This window comes from Elgaria multicarinata, chromosome 14 (assembly GCF_023053635.1).
Source record: "Elgaria multicarinata webbii isolate HBS135686 ecotype San Diego chromosome 14, rElgMul1.1.pri, whole genome shotgun sequence".
NCBI classification, from domain to species: Eukaryota; Metazoa; Chordata; class Lepidosauria; order Squamata; family Anguidae; genus Elgaria; species Elgaria multicarinata.
Window position 1 is genome coordinate 28,440,667 of NC_086184.1, and position 18,442 is coordinate 28,459,108.

The 18,442-nt window shown below is 44.3% G+C and overlaps 1 protein-coding gene across 3 annotated transcripts in view; it reads right to left on the bottom strand.

The window, feature by feature from the left end:
- Positions 1-1,010: 1,010 nt before the first annotated feature.
- BBS2 (Bardet-Biedl syndrome 2) overlaps positions 1,011-18,442 on the bottom strand; it is a 40,775-nt gene continuing 23,343 nt past the window's right edge. For 2 of the 3 annotated variants that reach the window (XM_063141356.1, XM_063141354.1), the window contains exons 7-18: positions 18,030-18,116; positions 17,288-17,423; positions 16,166-16,305; positions 13,763-13,798; positions 13,294-13,441; positions 11,542-11,713; positions 10,211-10,340; positions 9,079-9,210; positions 7,909-8,046; positions 5,874-5,986; positions 3,155-3,303; positions 1,011-1,577 (exon numbers count right to left, since the gene is read on the bottom strand). In XM_063141356.1, coding sequence (XP_062997426.1) covers positions 1,471-1,577; positions 3,155-3,303; positions 5,874-5,986; positions 7,909-8,046; positions 9,079-9,210; positions 10,211-10,340; positions 11,542-11,713; positions 13,294-13,441; positions 13,763-13,798; positions 16,166-16,305; positions 17,288-17,423; positions 18,030-18,116 — 1,488 coding nt within the window. In that variant the 3' untranslated portion in view covers positions 1,011-1,470. The remainder of the gene's footprint in view (positions 1,578-3,154; positions 3,304-5,873; positions 5,987-7,908; positions 8,047-9,078; positions 9,211-10,210; positions 10,341-11,541; positions 11,714-13,293; positions 13,442-13,762; positions 13,799-16,165; positions 16,306-17,287; positions 17,424-18,029; positions 18,117-18,442) is intronic. The other variant, XM_063141355.1, reaches the window with a different exon arrangement.

The window sequence follows — 18,442 nt, forward strand, 5'->3', positions numbered from 1 at the left end:
GGGGCATTCTGGGAGATGCAGTCCAACACATCTGGAGCGCCCCAGGTTGAGGAAGGCTGTCCTAGACCATTCATGGCCTTTGAATTCTGAACTGCTGTGCCAGGGCATAGAGGTTCCTGGCTAGCAATGAGAACTTCAGATTAGTCTTTTGGCTGAGGCAGGATCTCAGCAGCCTCAAAACGTAAAGCAGCAATGCGGGGGGGGGGGGGGCGACTATACTCACCCAAATATTAATTTTGCAAACATAAACCATAAAAGGAAGGCTGGATTACTAAAAGTGTGTATTTTAAAGGGGGGGCTTTGGAGCCTAATTACTTGGCAATTTAGAGTGTGCACTTTATTCCCTTGACCTAAGAAGTGGGAGAAGAGATCAAGTTCCTTGCCATTCTTTCTTATATGATTCTGCTGTGTGTGAACCCTGTAGTTTTCTTCTTTCAGTGGTGGGAGGAAGAGATGCAACTCTCAGACCTCTCCATAAGAGTACATTTGCTCTTCCTAAAATTGCTTACAGTTACACAGCCTTTTAACAAGCTTCAGTTCCTCTGAGACAGCAGTATCAAGACTGAAGACCAATTTTTTTCCCAGACAGAGGAGGAAGGCTGACTGGCTGTGATGTCTCTGTGGATTGCTCCTTTGTACGGCTACGCAAAAGTCACAGCAGACATAGTGAAGGTGCTGCGCTTTTCCCCAAGGAGATGACATAGCACCAATGCAACTAAAATTAGACATGAAACATTGGAACCAAAGAAACAATTTAGTGGTGTCTAAATGCACGGGTTCTTAGCAGTTGGAGCTGTCAAACAATATATTAATCCCAAAGACGCTCGCTCTTTCAAAGCTAAATCTCAAACGGGCCAAAGTGCTGCTGTTACAAATTAACTTGCCTCTTGACAAAACAGGGACCCCAGAGTAGCTTGCAACAACATTGTTATGCTCTATAAATATTAAGGTTTTGGTATATACCTTTTTCTTTCTTGTACCATATAAGACTGGATCGTACCTTCTCAGCATCATGTGAAATGAACCCAAACATCACAGACAAGAGGGAAATTGAGGTCTGTTTGTTTTATTGAAGAGTCTATGTGCTGCAAGATACTAGTAATTTAATAACGCCTTTACATAGCTATATAAGCTATCTGAGGTTCTAGACTTTGGTCCATTCATTGGAAATTCTACGACATCTCTCCACTAGCATGATCTTTATAAAGGAGGAACTCAGTGTTTCTCCTCTTTCTCTCTAGCACCACAGCAGCAGTGTTCAGCTTCTGCTACGTTTATTACGGTAATTTTTCTTCACAGGAGTATATGCACACATCCTGCTCCATTGGGCTTCCGCTTACCAAGAAGTCACTGGAAGCTGATCTGACAGGATAAGCTACAACCTATCTGCTGCTACACCTTTTAGTCCATCTCACTGGGCTGGCAGGCGGATGCAAAGATCATCCCAATGCATTCTGCTCCAGTCTGTGGTCAAGAGGAGGTCGTACCCACACGCATTATTTTGATAAGCGTATTAATGCTGTTGTTCTTAATAGCATCACGGCAAGCCGCAATTACCTGCATTTTAGGCTTACCAACTGGGGAAGAAAAGAAAAAAAAGTGAATTAAAACTGTTCTATTCCATGCATTCAAGAGTACACAAGGAAATTCTCTTTTCAACCTTATAGTTGCAATCCTATACCCACTTACCTGAGAGTAAGCCCCACTAAATTCAGTGGGGCTTATTTTTGAGTAGACATATTGTAAGAAACAAAGGGATAAAAAAACAAAAGGCTGGATTTGCACAGTAATTTAAGGCAAAGACCACACATTTCCAGCAGTTCTGTTTTCTTAAGACCTCTAAAGATCATGGCCTTTTGAGCTCTTTTCAAAAGGGGTCTGCTTCAGAGCATGATGAAATACGTGATGATGAGAAAGCATGACTGGGGAAACTGTTGTCACACAGCTATATTTTAGTTACTATCAAAAATGGTGGTGTCAACTTACCCTCACCCCTGATAGGGAAGCTGAAATTGTTTTCTTTAACATTGGAGAAATCCAATGTTAAGTTACAAAGATACTACAACAAGGCCAAAATTCCTTCAAGACCATTTTCCTCAATACAATTTGGTTCAAGAACAAGTTAAGCCCAAAGAGATGAGGAAAACTACCTTCCTTATTCCATACACATCTGATGACGGGAGAAAACAAGAGTACACTCTTTCAATTTGTGATTCTGGTAAGCATTGACACTGGTATAGATCAAGTAATATATTGCCCGTAAAGATTTTGAGGTGGGGGGGACTTTCACAAAACAGTCTCCCCTTTGGAAGAGGCTCCCCATTTCAGCAATTCTGCAGGGTGCCCTGGCCCAACATTTAGCACTTCTCTATGCCATTCCCGACAGCCTTTTTGCTCAGAGAAGGGAAGGATTGGGCTCCCGTGTATTGCACTGGGGGGAAAAGGCCAATCTGGAAAGGGAATGGCTTTACACACTGAATATCCCATGCCAGCAAAACTACAGCATCAAGCAGGATCTTTCCCTTTCTCTTTGCAAGTGCTTTGTTTCTAGCCGAAGACTGTTCTTTAAGGGAAAACTTCACACGTTTCTCTCTGAAATACAAGCTTCACGAAAATATGCCTCAGATGATATGTTCAGAATGAAAGTGGGAAGAACCATGAGGATTTCCCTATTCGTAGCCGTGCCAAACTAATGCTCATTAATCTCCCAAGAAGAAGGGAAATGCCATTATGGCCTGCCTTCAACTGACCCAGTGAACAACCAATCTCCCTTTTTCTTCCAGCTGCTTCTCAGATACTTGAAACTGCCATCACGTCCCACCTTAATCTTCTTTCTCACATTACCTCTGAACAACTCAGGAAGCATACTGGTATTGGAAGGACCCTGGAAACTACAGACTCAAATGTACACCTCAAGGAAAGAAAGCCTGTAGGGCTGGAATTTGGAAGCAGTTCTGGCACTTTGACATTATTTGGTTGAAGATACGAGAATCTGCTTTCACAGGTCCTCAAAGAGGATGTATACACCAAGCTAAGATGAAGAGCAGCTTTCACCTAAAACTGCCCAGTTCCTTCTTTTTTACCCTTCCAGCCAAGCAAGGAATGAACACACACTAAAAGAATGGCTCCACCCCATCCCCTTCTCAGCACGTACCCCGCAGGCGTCCTGCTCGCTGGATAGCTTGGTTTATTGCCTTGAGGTTATTTAGAAGCTCGGTGTGATTGGTGCAGCGAATCTTGTACTGGGACAACAAATCCCTATTGAGATCATACAGTTCGATGTACCGTTTCTTCATATTTTTCCTGTGGGAATAAACAGACTGTAAATAACAGGCCTCCAGAAACAATTTCCGTCCAGAGCCAGTCCCGTTAGCTGTTAAGAGGACTATGACTGACTAAGATGTCATCGCTAAGCTTCTATGCACACAGGTCATGAAGCCTAGAGGCACTGGGGGAAAGCCGGAGGGCAGGCAGCTTCTGCTGACCTGGGAATTTCTGGACATGGACGTCTTGGCAGGTTTCCAGGCCATAAATCTTCCTGTGCCCTTTATTTGCCTCCACTTCAGACCTCTCAGAAATATAGAGTGTTCCCAATGTTCTTTTTTCTGCCCCCCCCCCAAGAAAAACATAGACAGGTGCAGATAGCTAGCACAAAAGGGGGCTGCTGAGGGAGAGGCCAAGCAACTATGAACATTGTTCCAGGAGAGAGGCTGGGCCACGATTCCACGAGGAGAACATTCTGGTGTTTGCCCAAGGACCAGAACTTAAAGTTCCTGACAAGCACATGCAACAACCAGTAGCGCTGAAAATGCTTGGTCCTCATAGCATCAGTTTTGCACACACACACTGAGCAGTTGTATCATAATTCATTATCTATCTACTGTTGCCAGCCCAGGATCCTGGATTCCTGCCAGATCTTTTTCAGGGATTCATAATGACCTCTTGAAATAAATATGGATAATTAATCACTATGTAACTTTTAGATCTGCTTGATCCCAAAGATGAAGGGTTACACGTCACCCCTGGGCATAGCAATAAATAGGGAGTCTCTCCTATAATAGTATCACTCAAAGGTGTCTGTTTCATCCTTCAAGGAGAATTGCTGGTAGTTATTCTGGAGAAAAAAAGACTCCCACACTCAACTCTGGAATCCTTTGTAGCAGTAGATTTCTTTGTGGAAGAACACACCCAGCAGGAGTACATTAGGTGTGAATTATGGGCCAACAGTCACATGGCTTTCTGGTATGATGACAGGTAGCTTTACAACAAGGATGCTCAATCCCAACGCATCCTGAGCGGTCAAAATGAATACAGCCATTTTGAGTAACAACTACTGCCAGGTATGGGAGACTTGAGACATAGCAATGTGAGGGTTGAAGACACACACCCCAACCTGAACTTCAGAGCCCTCCAGCCCCCACTGGCAGCTTACATGCTGTGTGTCAAGTCAGTCTTCCTTAGATCCACATGTCATGGTGTCTTTTCTGCAAAGGCATCCCATGAGGATGTGGCCCTGCTGGATGAGAACAAGGATTTTCTGCGCCAGGGTGAACTTTAGTTTCAATAATCCATGTTGGCCCAATGTACCACAACTCACATGGCCACTATTACTTTATTCCACCTTTCAAGGCAGCAAACATGGCTCCTGTTTATTCCATCCTCACAACCCTTTGAGGTAGGCTACGCTGAGTGTCTGGCACTACGTCACCCAGTAAGCTCCATAACCAAGAAGGGATTTGAACCCAGGTCTCCCCAGGTCACCATTCTAACCACTACACTGTACCTCTTTCAACATGGTGCATTCAGACTAAATATTGACACAAAATGGTACAGATATGGAAGGCAACTTAAGAGAGCCACCCTACCATATACAGCTCATTGTTTCTTGGAGGAAGATGCAGAATACAAGTGTAATAAAATATGGTTTGATTAATATTTTAGACTCCTACTGCAGCTTATTATGTGATGCCCTCTTCCCCACTTCAAGGAAGTAGGACCCTATCTCTTCCCTCACATCCCTGGTGGAAACTTGGCATTGCTATTCTGCTCTGTGTTAACGATCTGCCAGATTTCTCGCCACAGATATCCCACCTCTTATTCCAAATTGTAGCCCCTCTATAGGTCCAACTTAGAAAACTCCCCAGAGTGAATGCAGGAAGACCGTATTAATTTGGTCCCATCAGGAAGACCAAATTAATTGCAGCTATTTAGTACAATCACCAGGTCTAGGAACAAGGTGCACCTCAGAGCTGTTCATAGCCTGCACCAATGAAATGTAATAACTAAGAAAGCTATGAAAATATACCAAAACCAGTAGAGACAGAGAAAAACCCTCTAAAACAGGGCCTGCAGAAATTATGATCCACTAAGCCAAGCTCATGAGTTCTGACTTGTGGCCTCTCACATATTTACTTGACTATCCCCATTTTTGCCTTGGGGAGAATCCTGTCTCCCCAAGGGCAAGCTGAAAAGACAAGAATTCAACCTCTGCAGGACATACCAGGCAGACATGGTAATCCCACGCAAGTGGAAGTTATACAAAACAAATGGTGGTGTAGTGGTTAGAGTGTTGGACTAGGGCTAGGGAAACCCACCTGGCATTGAAGCTCACTGGGTGACTTTGGGCCAGTCATCTACTCTTGGCCTAACCTACCCCACAGGGTTATTGTAAGGATGACGTGTACACTGCCTTGGCCTCATTGGAAGAAAGGCATGATTTAAATGTAAACAAACAAACAAAATGGCACTGGCCATTTATTTATTTTTGCCATCTGTGGTGCACTTGGAGTCAGACTTCTACTTTCATTTTGCTTAGCTCAAATAACAGTGGATTAGATCATACATACATTAAGGGCAACACAAAATCAACTCACATGTCTCCCATGAGGCGTGAATCCTCTGCTCGAACCAACATGCTACGGATGAGATTAGAGTTGTCAGCCATGTTGGCTGTGAGCTTCTGACAGACAGCATGAGAGTTATCCACCTATGCAGAAGGACCAGTCACACATTAGGACGCCCACATAACATGCCAGGCAGATTCAGCAAGAAGACTGAGATGATGCCAGACTCACTAGCAATTACAGACAGGAAGAGAGATGGGTCCTGGCCCCCTGGATATGGGGACACTCCATTGTGGCTGGTGGTATTTTACTGTTTATTGCTATTTACCTATGATGTAAGTGCTCTGTGGACTTCGAATGATAAGGATGGTAAGTGGTTAATTCTGTTGGGAGGGGGAGTGAGTGAATGGAATGTTGGGAGTGAATGCTGATTGGCTGTTAGATTCAAGTGTTTGAAGGGGAGTGGCAGTTAGCAGCAGTTGAGAGTTGTGAGTGAAGAGTTGACAGAGAGAGAGAGAGTCTGGTTTTGTCTGCTGAAGGGGTCAGATCAGAGTAGGATCAGTGTTTTCTTGTTTTGGGGAAAGAGGGAATAGGAGGAGCTAGATCTGACTAGTGGGTAGAGTAGGCAAGGATACATGATATACTGTAGTGTAACGAACAAGTATTGCAACAAATGAAACCACAAGATTGATAAACTGCATGTACTTATTGTTAAATAAAAGTTATTTTGTTTCATAAACTGGATTGGATCTTTAAGGTACCTGAGGTAAGGTACTGGGATATATGGTAGCAGCGATGAAGTAAAAGGGTGAATAGAGCGTACCACAGAGTGCTGGGCTGGTTGCTGTGGGGCCAAGAAGGTTAGTGAAACACAGAACTGGTGAGCAGCAGTATTTAAACTGGGTCCGTGGTTGGGATCCTTTATAAAAATAGGTAAAAAGGAGACCCAAAGGGAGCAGTCATGACATTGCTCTCGTTGAAAATGATCACCAGGCCCCTTGGCTTTGGAAGCCAAATTAGGAATTGGGCATTCTTGGTCCCACAGTCTCTAGGCATTCGTGATGTCAGAGCTCTTATGCACTGCCCACGTTGGTCAGAGGGCCCAGTCCTTTCTCGTGATCCTGTGTACTGAGCCTTCCCTGAGATTCAAGTGAGCCCCCAGGCTTCACGTTGCACATCTAGAACAAGGATCATCAAGCTCCCAGCCCCTGTTGTCCAATCAAGCTCCAGACACGGGCTTTAACATTGTTTCATTTAATGGAACGTCTCCTATATGTGCCTGCTTGGACCTGTAGGTCATCTTCAGAGACCCTCCTCTAGGTGCCCCCACTGAAAAACTAGACAGGTGGCTACAAGAGAGAGCGCCTTCTCAGTTGAGGCACCCCACTTATGGAATGAATTCCCAAAGAGATTCACCTGGCGCTTACATTGTTATCTTTTCGGCACCAAGCAAAGATCTTTCTTTTCTCCCAGGCATTTTAGAGACCTAGTTCTAGATTTTTAGGGCTGCTTTATGAATCCCTGTGTTGTCTGTTGTTTTGCATTGTATTATATTTTGTTCTTTAAAGTATTTGTATTGTGTTTTATTTTTTTAACTGTTTCCATGGCATTTTAGTCTTTTAACTGTAATCTGCCCAGAGAACATTGGTTATTGGGTGGAATGGAAATGTAATAAATAAACAAATAATGCAGACTGGGTTTGACGTTTAAGCTCTGAGAACCCTGCTCTTCTATTGTAACTAGGTCTGAAACTGGATAGGAACTCCTTCAACAGAAGGGACGGATCTGATTAGCCCAGCTACTGCAAGAGAAGCACCTCATTCCAAGAGAATGTGCTTTCTGCTGGAGGAGAAATAAGCAGAACATGGCACTGTTTCAGGAACAATTCAGATGAACAAGTTCCTCGCGTCAAGCTGCTTTAAGTAGCAGAATGAAAAACGTATTACAGATATTAGCACAAGACCCATTGAAACCAAGAATTAACTCCTACACCTTTCAACTTGTGCAAATTATTTTCAGCGCATTGCATCCCTTTGCAATATCCGAAAACGCATTCCTCACTCACCACAATTAGGGCCTTGCGCACCTCCTCAAAATAGGCTGGGAAATCTGCTTCAACCTGCAAGTCTTCGATTGCCCAAAAGGAAGCCATTGACTGGATGATATCGCCAGCCAGGTCGATGTTGTCAGTGTTAATAGAGATCTAACAGACCAGGAACAGAATGACACACTCATCAGATTTGTCCCACGCAAACTCTTCACATCATAATGGTGACAGTCAGTGCTCAAGGGCCCAGTGAATGGTCTTAATCTGATGCTGCAACACTGCTGAGGCCCTAAGCGTTCTCTATCGGCCGCAGAAGGAACAGCTGCAGGAACACAGGAAGCTGCCTTATACGGAGTCAGGCCATGGGTCCATCTAGCCCAGAATTGTCGACACTGACTGGCAGCAATGGCTCTCCAGGGTTTCAGATGGGTTTCCTTTCCTCGCCCTACCTGTAGAAGCCGGGGATTGAACTTGGGACCTTCTAGATGCAAAGCATGTGCTTAGGTAGCCTGGTTACTTCCTCCCTACCGGAAGAAACATACAACTCAACCTACCAGTTACCCTGGAACTGGCCCCATCCATTAGCCAGGGGACTAACAACTGTTGGTTGTGTATGTGCTTTATTATAATCTATTATAAGATGCCTTGCAGATCATTCAATGAAAAAGACAAGATATAAATCTTCTAAATAAATACATAATAATAAATATAACAAAGAAGTAAGGGACCCATCAAAAGAATGTTATCTTTCGTTGGGACCAATTTGTCTAACCTATCCCTGACTAAGAAACATCCTAGTTTCTGGTTGCCCACTGTAAATTTCCTTAAGAATCACCATAAGAGGATATGTGCCAAAGCTGCCAAGCAGATGAAGAGGCAGCAGAAAAGGCCATTCTGAAATCTCCTCTATCACTTTTTCTATCTCTGATGAAGGCAATCTCCCTGCACACTTCCAACAATGCACAAAGGCAAAAAGCAATTATTTCCAGGATTTTGTGGGCTTGCAGATAAGGCCACAAAAATAATTAGTTGCAAATGTTTTACAAGCCCAAATAATGTTTTTATAAGCTCCTCATTTGTGACGCATCAACAGCACCCCTCCCCCAAAGGAAGCTATTTTCCCATTAGCAAACATTTCCCTGCCTGGTCACTCAGGAGAGCAAGCAAGTGCCGGTTCACAACCCTTACCTCCCCGCTGGGCTTCATTTTGACGCACAGCTGCCCCGCATCACGCAGGGAGGTGAAGCAGACTTCGAAGGACTCGTTTGAGATCCTCATGTCTTCTGGCAACAGGAAACTCTGTTTTAGCCACATGATGACCTTGAAACATAAATTCACAGCATGATGCTCTAGGAAGACTATGCAGTAGACATACGAGTAGCTTCTCTGTGCCCCGGTGGTTCTGAAGGTAGCACAGATGGGTGTCATGCTGGTAACAGGCTAAGGAAGAACAGGCAGCCACGGTTGTTCTGGGGTCAGGGCTCCTCTGGAATCTCAAGCCCTTTGCCTATCGGGGTCCCACTGAGGAGGCACATTGCCGTTCAGCCCACCTCACACCCCCAATGCTTGACCTTTTTCTCAGATCACATTGGGCTCTGGATGCAGTGACTGGGAGGAGTCCTTCGCTCCCAATGAGAACTCTTGGGAGTGGATGGGGCTGCTGACTGGGGGAGAATCATAGAATAGCAGAGTTGGAAGGGGCTACAAGGCCATCGAGTCCAACCCCCTTCTCAATGCAGGAATCCACCCTAAAGCATCCCTGACAGATGGTTGTCCAGCTGCCTCTTGAAGGCCTCTATTGTGGGAGAGCCCACACTAGAAGCAAAAGTGACTCTGTTGGTGATGGGCAAGATCAAGGGATCTGGGATCTGTCTCCTGCTTTCGCTCTGCTTTGGTTCCTAGGATTAAGTATGTATAGCTGCAATGACGGCATATTCCTCCCCTGCTTCCATTTTTCTCACCCTTCCTCCATGTTGAATCATAAACTGGAAGCCACCACAGTCAACACCCCTCTACAAATCACCCTCGAAGCTTTTGTTAAAGGGCAGCATTAAAATCTATTAAGGTGCAATCCTATGCATGGTTAGACAGAAAAGAAGGCCTACAACTCCCAGCATGCCCCAGCACAGCATAGCTGGCTGGAGCATGCTGTGAGTTGTAGGCCTTTCTGGCTATCTAAACATGCATAGGATGGCACCCTTAATTACTTAAAGCACCACACACATAGATGGGCAGCCGTTCCTGTCACACACACTCAACATGCACTGGATACAAAAGCCTTAACTACAGCCAAGATGAGGAAAAAGAGCCGAAAACTTACCGTTTGTACCCGCTCACTGATTGTGAATTGTACAAAGCTTAGAGGTCCAGGAGCTGAGTCTGGGCTGCTCAGCGTATACATTGAAAAGCGAGGGAGTTGCCTTGACAGCTCAAAGACATGGAACTGCGTGCTGGAAGGGAACCAAGCAGAACAACCAGGAGGACTTCACTGATCTACTCTTATCATTTACCTTCTGGCATCAAAGTGCATCTAAACAATTCAAGATCCCTGCGCCAGCATTCCCTGACATCACACACTGAAAAAACTGACCTAGAAATGAGAACACCGATCAGCTCGAATTTATTTTTCTTCCGTTCAAAACTGCAGATTCATTTCTGTATTAATATCCACAATAGTTTGCCCAACCAGACATTCATCAACAGTTGAGCATACAGAAGTGCTTAATAACGTTGACCTCGGTGGAATATAAAGTAATTTTTAATACACGTTGCTAAGGGCTCTGCTATTCATCAAATACTGGAAGCTTGCGCTTTCATTTTAAAAATGCAGCAGATTTCTAGGCCATATGAGCACAAACCTAGTTCACAACAACCCAGGTTTCGTTTTTCAAACCCTGGGTTATTGTAAATGAAGCAAGAGTGAGCATGCTGGTTCTTGCTACCTGATCGCTCCTCCTGCAGCCAGGAGGAGCAAAACAATCCATGGATGCCCCACCTATGGGTTGCTGATTGTGACATGTGAACCAGGTATTGTGGGTTCTTGGAAGAAGAAACAATCCAGAGTTGTAACCCATGGTTTAACTGTCCTGCTGCAGTGGTGCCTTAAACCTGGGGCCTGATCCAGCTAGGACCCACTCGAACCAGATTCGAAGGTACCAATATGACTCAAGGCCACTTGTGTGAAAGACTGATAGTATATTGATGGGAAATGGATGCAGATAACAGCAAAGAGAAACTTACAGATGCCCCTCGACTTGGAGGCCACAGTCACTGCAGTTCCCATGAAATGGCAGGGCGTTGTCCTAAAGGGGCTGTTTCCTGGGCGGGTGGCGCGCCTCCCCCTCTCAGGTGAGAACTGGTTAGTGTGGGTCCTGGCTGGATCAGGCTCCACATTTAAGACAAGTGGGAAAGATGATGGATGAGAACCAGCGTGCGCGTTCACTCTTGCTTCATTTACAACAACGCAGGGCTGGAAAAAAGCATACTAATCCCACACAAGGCCATCGGCATAATTCAGATCGCACACTGTTCCCCAACAAGAGCTCTAAGCGTGACAAGGGTCCACCCCACCAAAGTGCTTGTGAACGGGCAACTCAAGCACTTCAAGCCAGACACAATGAGGTGAATCCACTCCGCTTGCATCACTCTTACCTACTCTTGTAACCAACGAAGGCCTTGATGTTCAGCTCCACTGGAACATCTTTGGGAGGGTTGAGGGGAACCTTAATGCAGCTGGAGAGGTTCTGAAGGCTAGGATGGATCACATGACTCTCACCTTCAAATATTCCTTCAGCAAAGATCAGCACTGCTCGGATGATGGTGTCTGGACAAAGAGGAGGGAAGACCCTGCCAATTAGTGGCTTTTCATCAGCGCTTTCAGAAGTAAGCAAAGCGGAGGTAAGTTGCAGACTTGATAGCACAGAGGCCAATAGTGGCAAATGGTGCTGGAGTAACACAACGGCCGGGTTCGGAGATCATTGGGGGAAAGAAGCCACCACAGCTGCATGCGCCACTCGTGTGATTGCCATTTCCCTAATTACCCACAACTCAGTGTAGGTTATCGTGTTGTCCTAACCTGGAGAGATTCTAAAGCTAAAGCTAAAGCCATGGATTAGAATCATAGAATAGCAGAGTTGGAAGGGGCCTACAAGGCCATCGAGTCCAACCCCCTGCTCAATGCAGGAATCCACCCTAAAGCTTCCCTGACAGATGGCTGTCCAGCTGCCTCTTGAACGCCTCTAGTGTGGGAGAGCCCACAACCTCCGTAGGCCATTGGTTCCATTGTCGTACTGCTCTAACAGTCAGGAAGTTTTTCCTGATGTCTAGCCGGAATCTGGCTTCCTGCAACAAGAGCCCATTATTCTGTGTCCTGCACTCTGGGATGGTTTACAAGCCGCTCCTCCTGCACACCTCGCTGGGTATGGACGACACACTAACCCGCACCACGGGTAATTAGGGAAATGGCAGTCCCACAAGCAGGGAAAAGAATCCACAGTGATCATCTGAACTCGGCCAATAATGGTATAATTGTAATGGATAAAAGAACAGGAGGAGCCACTTGGAAAGGGGACCCAACCCTCCGTTTCCTCCGGCATCCCTCAATTCTAGTGTCCTGAGATAAAGTAACATCCTAACGCCTAGGTGAGGAATTAGAGAGAAGGACCCAGATATTAGGCTTGGTAGAATAGATACAGCATGTCCACACACACCTTCAGGGTGGTATTCACAACTTTTAAGATTCATAGTGACTCTCCAGTGACTACCGGAAGGAAAGCAACAGCCATTATTTATTCATTTTAAATATACCTGTGCAGGACCCCAAAGAGCTTGCACAGGAAAGCAAAGCAAATGAGAACGCGCTCAGCTGCTACCTTTAAAAGTGCCGGGAGGCCCAACCAGCTATTTCATCTGCTGCCTCAAGTGTTTTACATATCTGAAAGATCTCTCCCTTAAAAGTAGAGGGGCAACAAAGCTTCACATGTGTGTTCTGGGGGCACCCGGGGTGCCCCCAAAACTGTCTGTTTCTTGTCATGGAGAAATTCAGTGTGATAATGTTTCAGAACTTGCTCTTCTAATGGAGCCTGCGGGATGCTAGGACTTGCAGTCCAACACAACTGGAGGGCACCAGGTGGGAGAGGGTCGTTTTAAACAGTGAGCACTCTTCAGACCAGGCAACCCAGATAATATATGCACACCAAGCCTGGCTGCATTCCTCTGGCCAAAGTGTGCTCAGTTTGTTGGAACCAGCACATCAAGCAATAAGGACAGAGAAGAATGCAAAGGAACAATCCAGACAGAGGGAAAGGTGTACCTCGTGCCTGGGAGGTGCTCAGGCCAAGGGCTAGAAAGAGGACACGTTATTAAACATACTCCAATCAGGTTTCGCTTCCAAACCTCTCTCACCATTGGACGTGGAAATGCATAACTCTACGTGAGCAGATTCACTATCCGAGCCCAGGTTGACTGAGAGCGCCGTCTGGAGCTGGGTGTTGGCTGGAATCACGCCCCTTTGCCCATCCACCTCATTCACTTGAGTGTTCAATTCCACTTGCTGTAAAACATGATTCTGACTCAGCCGCCCCAAAGGCTGGATTATCCGCGACTGTAATTTCAGAAACACTCAAATAAAGTAAGTCTAAAACTGGGTCACACGCCCTGGAAAGGCATCTAATTGCAACAGCTTTCACTAGTGTTGGCAGAATATTTTAACCATGTTTCGCTTTCACTGAGATGTGAAGCTTTGAAATGAGGCTTGAATGGCTATTCTTGCTGCCTTCTGAAGTTCCTGAAAAGAGCTCTTAGGACTGGGGTGGGCAGAAATAAGCAACGTTCAGGGTCCCCAGGATTCTCCAAACATTGTCTCGCCACTCATCTCATGTCTGATTCCTGTTTGCAATTGCCACTTAATCTGCACGAATGGGGAAACTGCGCAAACTGAACAGCAAACAAAGGTGAAATTTGCACAGAGCTCAAAATTTATGCTTTGAGGAAAACCAGGAGTGGATTTCTATGTGAAAGAACTTGTGAGCTTTGTTCTGATACTGGTCACAAATTCCTGTGGCAAGCATGTGCTCAGAGGCACCCTGGCCCTTCGTTCTTCGCACATATCTATCTGCCTGAACCACTATTTTGCACCTGGCTCTGACTGACGGCTCCCAGGGTTATAGTAACACAAAAAATAGATTCTGCAAGCCTGACGTCGTACCATCTCTGCCTTATAAAATGTGAACACTGTCAAGAGTACCTAAACTTGTTGACCGTTGTTCTATATTAACACCCTTATTTACAGGGGTCGGAAATCTTGGGATCCGGATGCCAGTCTTTAAAGATTTTTAATGTTGTTTTGAACGTTTTTATTTTAAAACGTGTTTTTCTTGATTATTCTTGCACTTTCAATTCTTGTAAACCACCTTAGTTTGTTACAGAAAAGTGGTACATACATTCAATAAATAAATTTAAAAAATTGACCCTTCAAATATTAAATATTGACTGTCTTTATCTGGTCACAGTCAAATATTGTAAACTATTCCATGACATCACGAATGCCCTTGTGGGTTTTTTTTACTGCACCTCAAAGTCATCCAATAGCAATGGCCGGGGTGTGGGTGTGTGCCCGCCCCTGCTTCTTTCTCGTCTCGCTCACTCCATTAAGAGCAGACATCCCCTGCCCAGCAACTGTCAGCAGAGAGTTTGTTCTGTCCTCTGTCCTCCCAATTAAGCCACATGGCCTAACTCCTTCTCCTGCCTGTAACTGCATGCATCTCTGAACAGGAGCACAACAGAATTCAGGAGGAAGCATGAAGAAAGCACACCAGGGGTCACAGGTCACGCCAAGTGCCCAGAAGACCAGACTACCATAGAGTCCACTGCATCTGCTGTAGGGAGGGGTTTCCATGTGATCTGGCATGGAGCCCTGCAAAGCTTCTGGGAGGGACCATTCACTACTTTTTTCTAGAAGATGGTAGGGTTGTCTGTAATTATCATAATTCTGTTCTTTGTTGTTGTTTTAATAAATGAACACTGAAGTGCTTTGTCATTTGACAATATTTGACCATGTTTTTCTTTGTTTTTTCCACTGAAATGCCAACGTAAGTTTTACCCACAAATAATCCTGGCTAACCCTTGGACTTGGGAGATCCTAAGTCACACACACACACACACACACACACACCAGCTAGACGTTTGTTGGGTAGTCCAGGATGATGCCATGTTGCTCAGCTTTAATTCCCCATCTACAGAATAGGAAAAATGACTAAACAAATAAAAAGCAACGTCAGCGATGTTGGCCATAAGCAAACTGAAAAATCCACATTGTTGGGTCAACCTAAAAGTCACAAAATAGGTGCAAGCTTCCAGGTTCTCCAAAAAAATCCATCATGCAAGATGGTAAACAAAGCAGGGAGGGGGGAGCTGGCTGATGTTGATGCCACGCAGTCTTAAGATGGAGTGTGGAAGGAAGAAATAGGCTCTACTACGTAATGTGATGTTTCAGATTGCACCTGTGATGAATAATGCTTCCAGACGGAGGGCCCCGAGTGTTATCAATGAGAACGCATTATGCAGCTAACTATTCTACCATTTTCTCCTTTATGGGCTTTTTCTGGTGAGAAAGAAGATGGAAGAAGTGATGGAAAAACACAGGAAGCTTACTAATGGAAGACTATGGGCCCGTTCAGACAACACACTAAGCCATGGTTAGGCCATTAACCCTTTTGCAGCAAATGGTTCAGGGGGGTGTTTACACTGTGTTTATGAAGCTACCGTGGTTAGGAGTAGTTCGCACAACATGTTAAGTCATGGCTCAGAGGATACGCCATAATGTTTAGCTCAAAATGCTTATCCACCGTGGCTTAGCGTGTCGTCTGAACAGGGTCTAAGTCATCTGGACCCCTCGTAAAATTCTGTGAATAAGGCAAAGCAAAGGAGGCATAAAAGACTCATTTGGAAACACCCAAACAAATAAAACAATGGTTCATTTCCTATTCTTGAAAATATAAAATGTAGCTGTTACCCAAACGTATCTTCAGCCTAGGTTAATGAACAGGTTCCTTTGTAGGTAGAAAACAGCATAGAGAAACTACACTGTTTTTATATTAACAAATAAAATTAAACATAAATAAATAAAAGACTGACATATCTCGTGCTTGAAGAGACAGTTATTGCTCTGTTCTCTTCTGAAGCCTAAGGTTGTACCCAATTGCTTATGCTGGTGCTCTGTGTGTTTTATGAGGGCCTAAGATCAGAACTGGACCCTCTTCCTCCCTCATATAAATACCTTTGAGTTTTCTTCGTAGTTCCGTAACTCTAGCAGCAGATTTTGTTTCTTTTGACTAAGCTCCCGAATCAGGTCCTGATCCACACTCGTATCCACCAATTTTCCCTTCATCTCTTGGCTTCCTGGCAGGTAACCTCGTACTGCACACAAGCAAAGGAAAAAAATGTCTGCTGAACGTGCTACAGGAACGGCAGGGAAAGGGGTTGTTGGAGAAAAGTTGTTGCTGAATAATAACAGTTCACAGGAACAAAAGAACAAGAGACCAAATCTTTACTAAAAACAAAAAATGCTGAGATAGCTTCATGGACCCGCCCAATGAAAACCAGAGTAGGGCCAAGCTCCAGTCCTTCAAAATGTACTGGGATGCAGGGTTCAGTTCAACAACCTATCTTCTAGCCCACTGCCACAATTCCACAGAAATCTGAAAAATCCTAAGGACCCACAGATATACAGAAAGCGAGAGCTTTTTGTTAAAGGCCAGAATCACAGTAACTGGTCTGTTTATTTATTAACAATGTTTATATACCACTTCTCATTTAAAACAAATACCAAAACATCTTACAAAAGAATACAAACAAACGCACGCATGCCACAGATGTATCCTAAGGCTGGCTCATAGCTGGGGAAAAGCCAAAGTAAACAGATAACGATTTCAATAAATGCTTAAAACAGCAAGGTACAACTTTTAGGCTTACTTATCTCCATGTTGACAATGCACTTTATATGAAGAGTGTGCCAAACACATTGTTAGTTGAGCCTAGGTCCCACTGAAATAATTAGGACAAGTTAGTCATGACTTAAGTTCCACTGATTTCAATGGAACTTAAGTACGGATCCAACCCATCCTGTTTCTTTCTCAACAAATATTGGAGCATGCAATCTGAAGCTATGCACCATGTTCCAATATGAAGTCCCAGAAAATACACCGATGACTTTTTATGGAACAGCTATATTTTGCCAGATCCAATATGAACTGTATTTCATTCTATTTTATTCTGTCCCCTTATCTGGTTACTGTTGGAGCAACAGAACAGTTCTGATTTAATACAAACACCTACATGGTTTCTGTTAATCTTAAAAATGAAAGGCCTTGAATCTGCAAAGAGTTCTTGATATCCTTACCTTCACCATCAACTGAGCAGCAGATTAACTGGGTATTACCATCCATTCGATAGTCTCCCTGCACTATTCCCGCAACTGAGGAAGCAAAGTTATCCTTGAAGATGACCTCTCCGGTTCGGTCGCTACGTGCATCAATCTATGACACAAATATTTGGAAAGCATTAAAAAGACGGGAGAGGGTGAATTAACTGTACGATCTTATACATGTCTACTCAGGTAAATGGATACAGGATTGTGGGCTAAATCCCCCAGTGTAAAATCTACAAGACTGCAACCGTGCCACAAAACATGGCCAATAACAAAGAGTATAAGAATCCAAGTTTTGTTGATTGTGTGTTTAAATCTGTTCTAGAAAAATCTTTTACAAGAAGGAAATTTCTGTTTATAACTGCAAGTCAGGCAGAGTTTCTAGTCATTCAGAACTTCACTCAGTTCACTTTGCAATCCTTTCCCAGAGTCCTTTTCCTTCTACATATGTATTCTAAAAACCTTCCCTCCATAGTCTGCCACAAAGCATCCAAAAGAATATGCCCAAACAAAAAAGACCTATGGAAAGTTGCTTATGTATCATTTATTCTTACTGCAGTCGCTCATTTATCCAGCTGCAGAATTCTAAGCAATGTGAGAATACCTTGGAAAGGTCTTCATATAAAGCCTAGTGACATCTAGCTGGAAGCTGAGAGGTATAACAATCATTAAAAAAAGGAGGGTTGTCTAAATGCCATCTCTCATTTAAACTCACCTTCCCACTGGACCAGCCAGTGATCAGCTCACAAACCCCATCAGAGTTGATATCAAATGCATGTATGCTCATTGCCTGGTTTTTAGACTAGGGAGAAAAATACATCAATGAGTATCAAGTCATTTTCTAGTATTAACTTTTACCTTCCCACACATCCCCAGGGGACAGAAGCTGGTGTAGCATGGTGGCCAAGAGGCTGGACTGTGAACTCTCTAACTCAAACTTCGCCTCTACTGGAACTCACCAGACGGCCTCAGGCAAGCGCCTTCCCTTGTAAGATGGTGACCCTACCTCATAGGGTTGCTGCAAGGGGGACTGAAGTTATATATGAATAAAGCACCTCAAACACTCCGAAAACACCCTATCATGCTAAGGATTACTATGACGTTTTTTCCTGAATATCAGGCAAACCT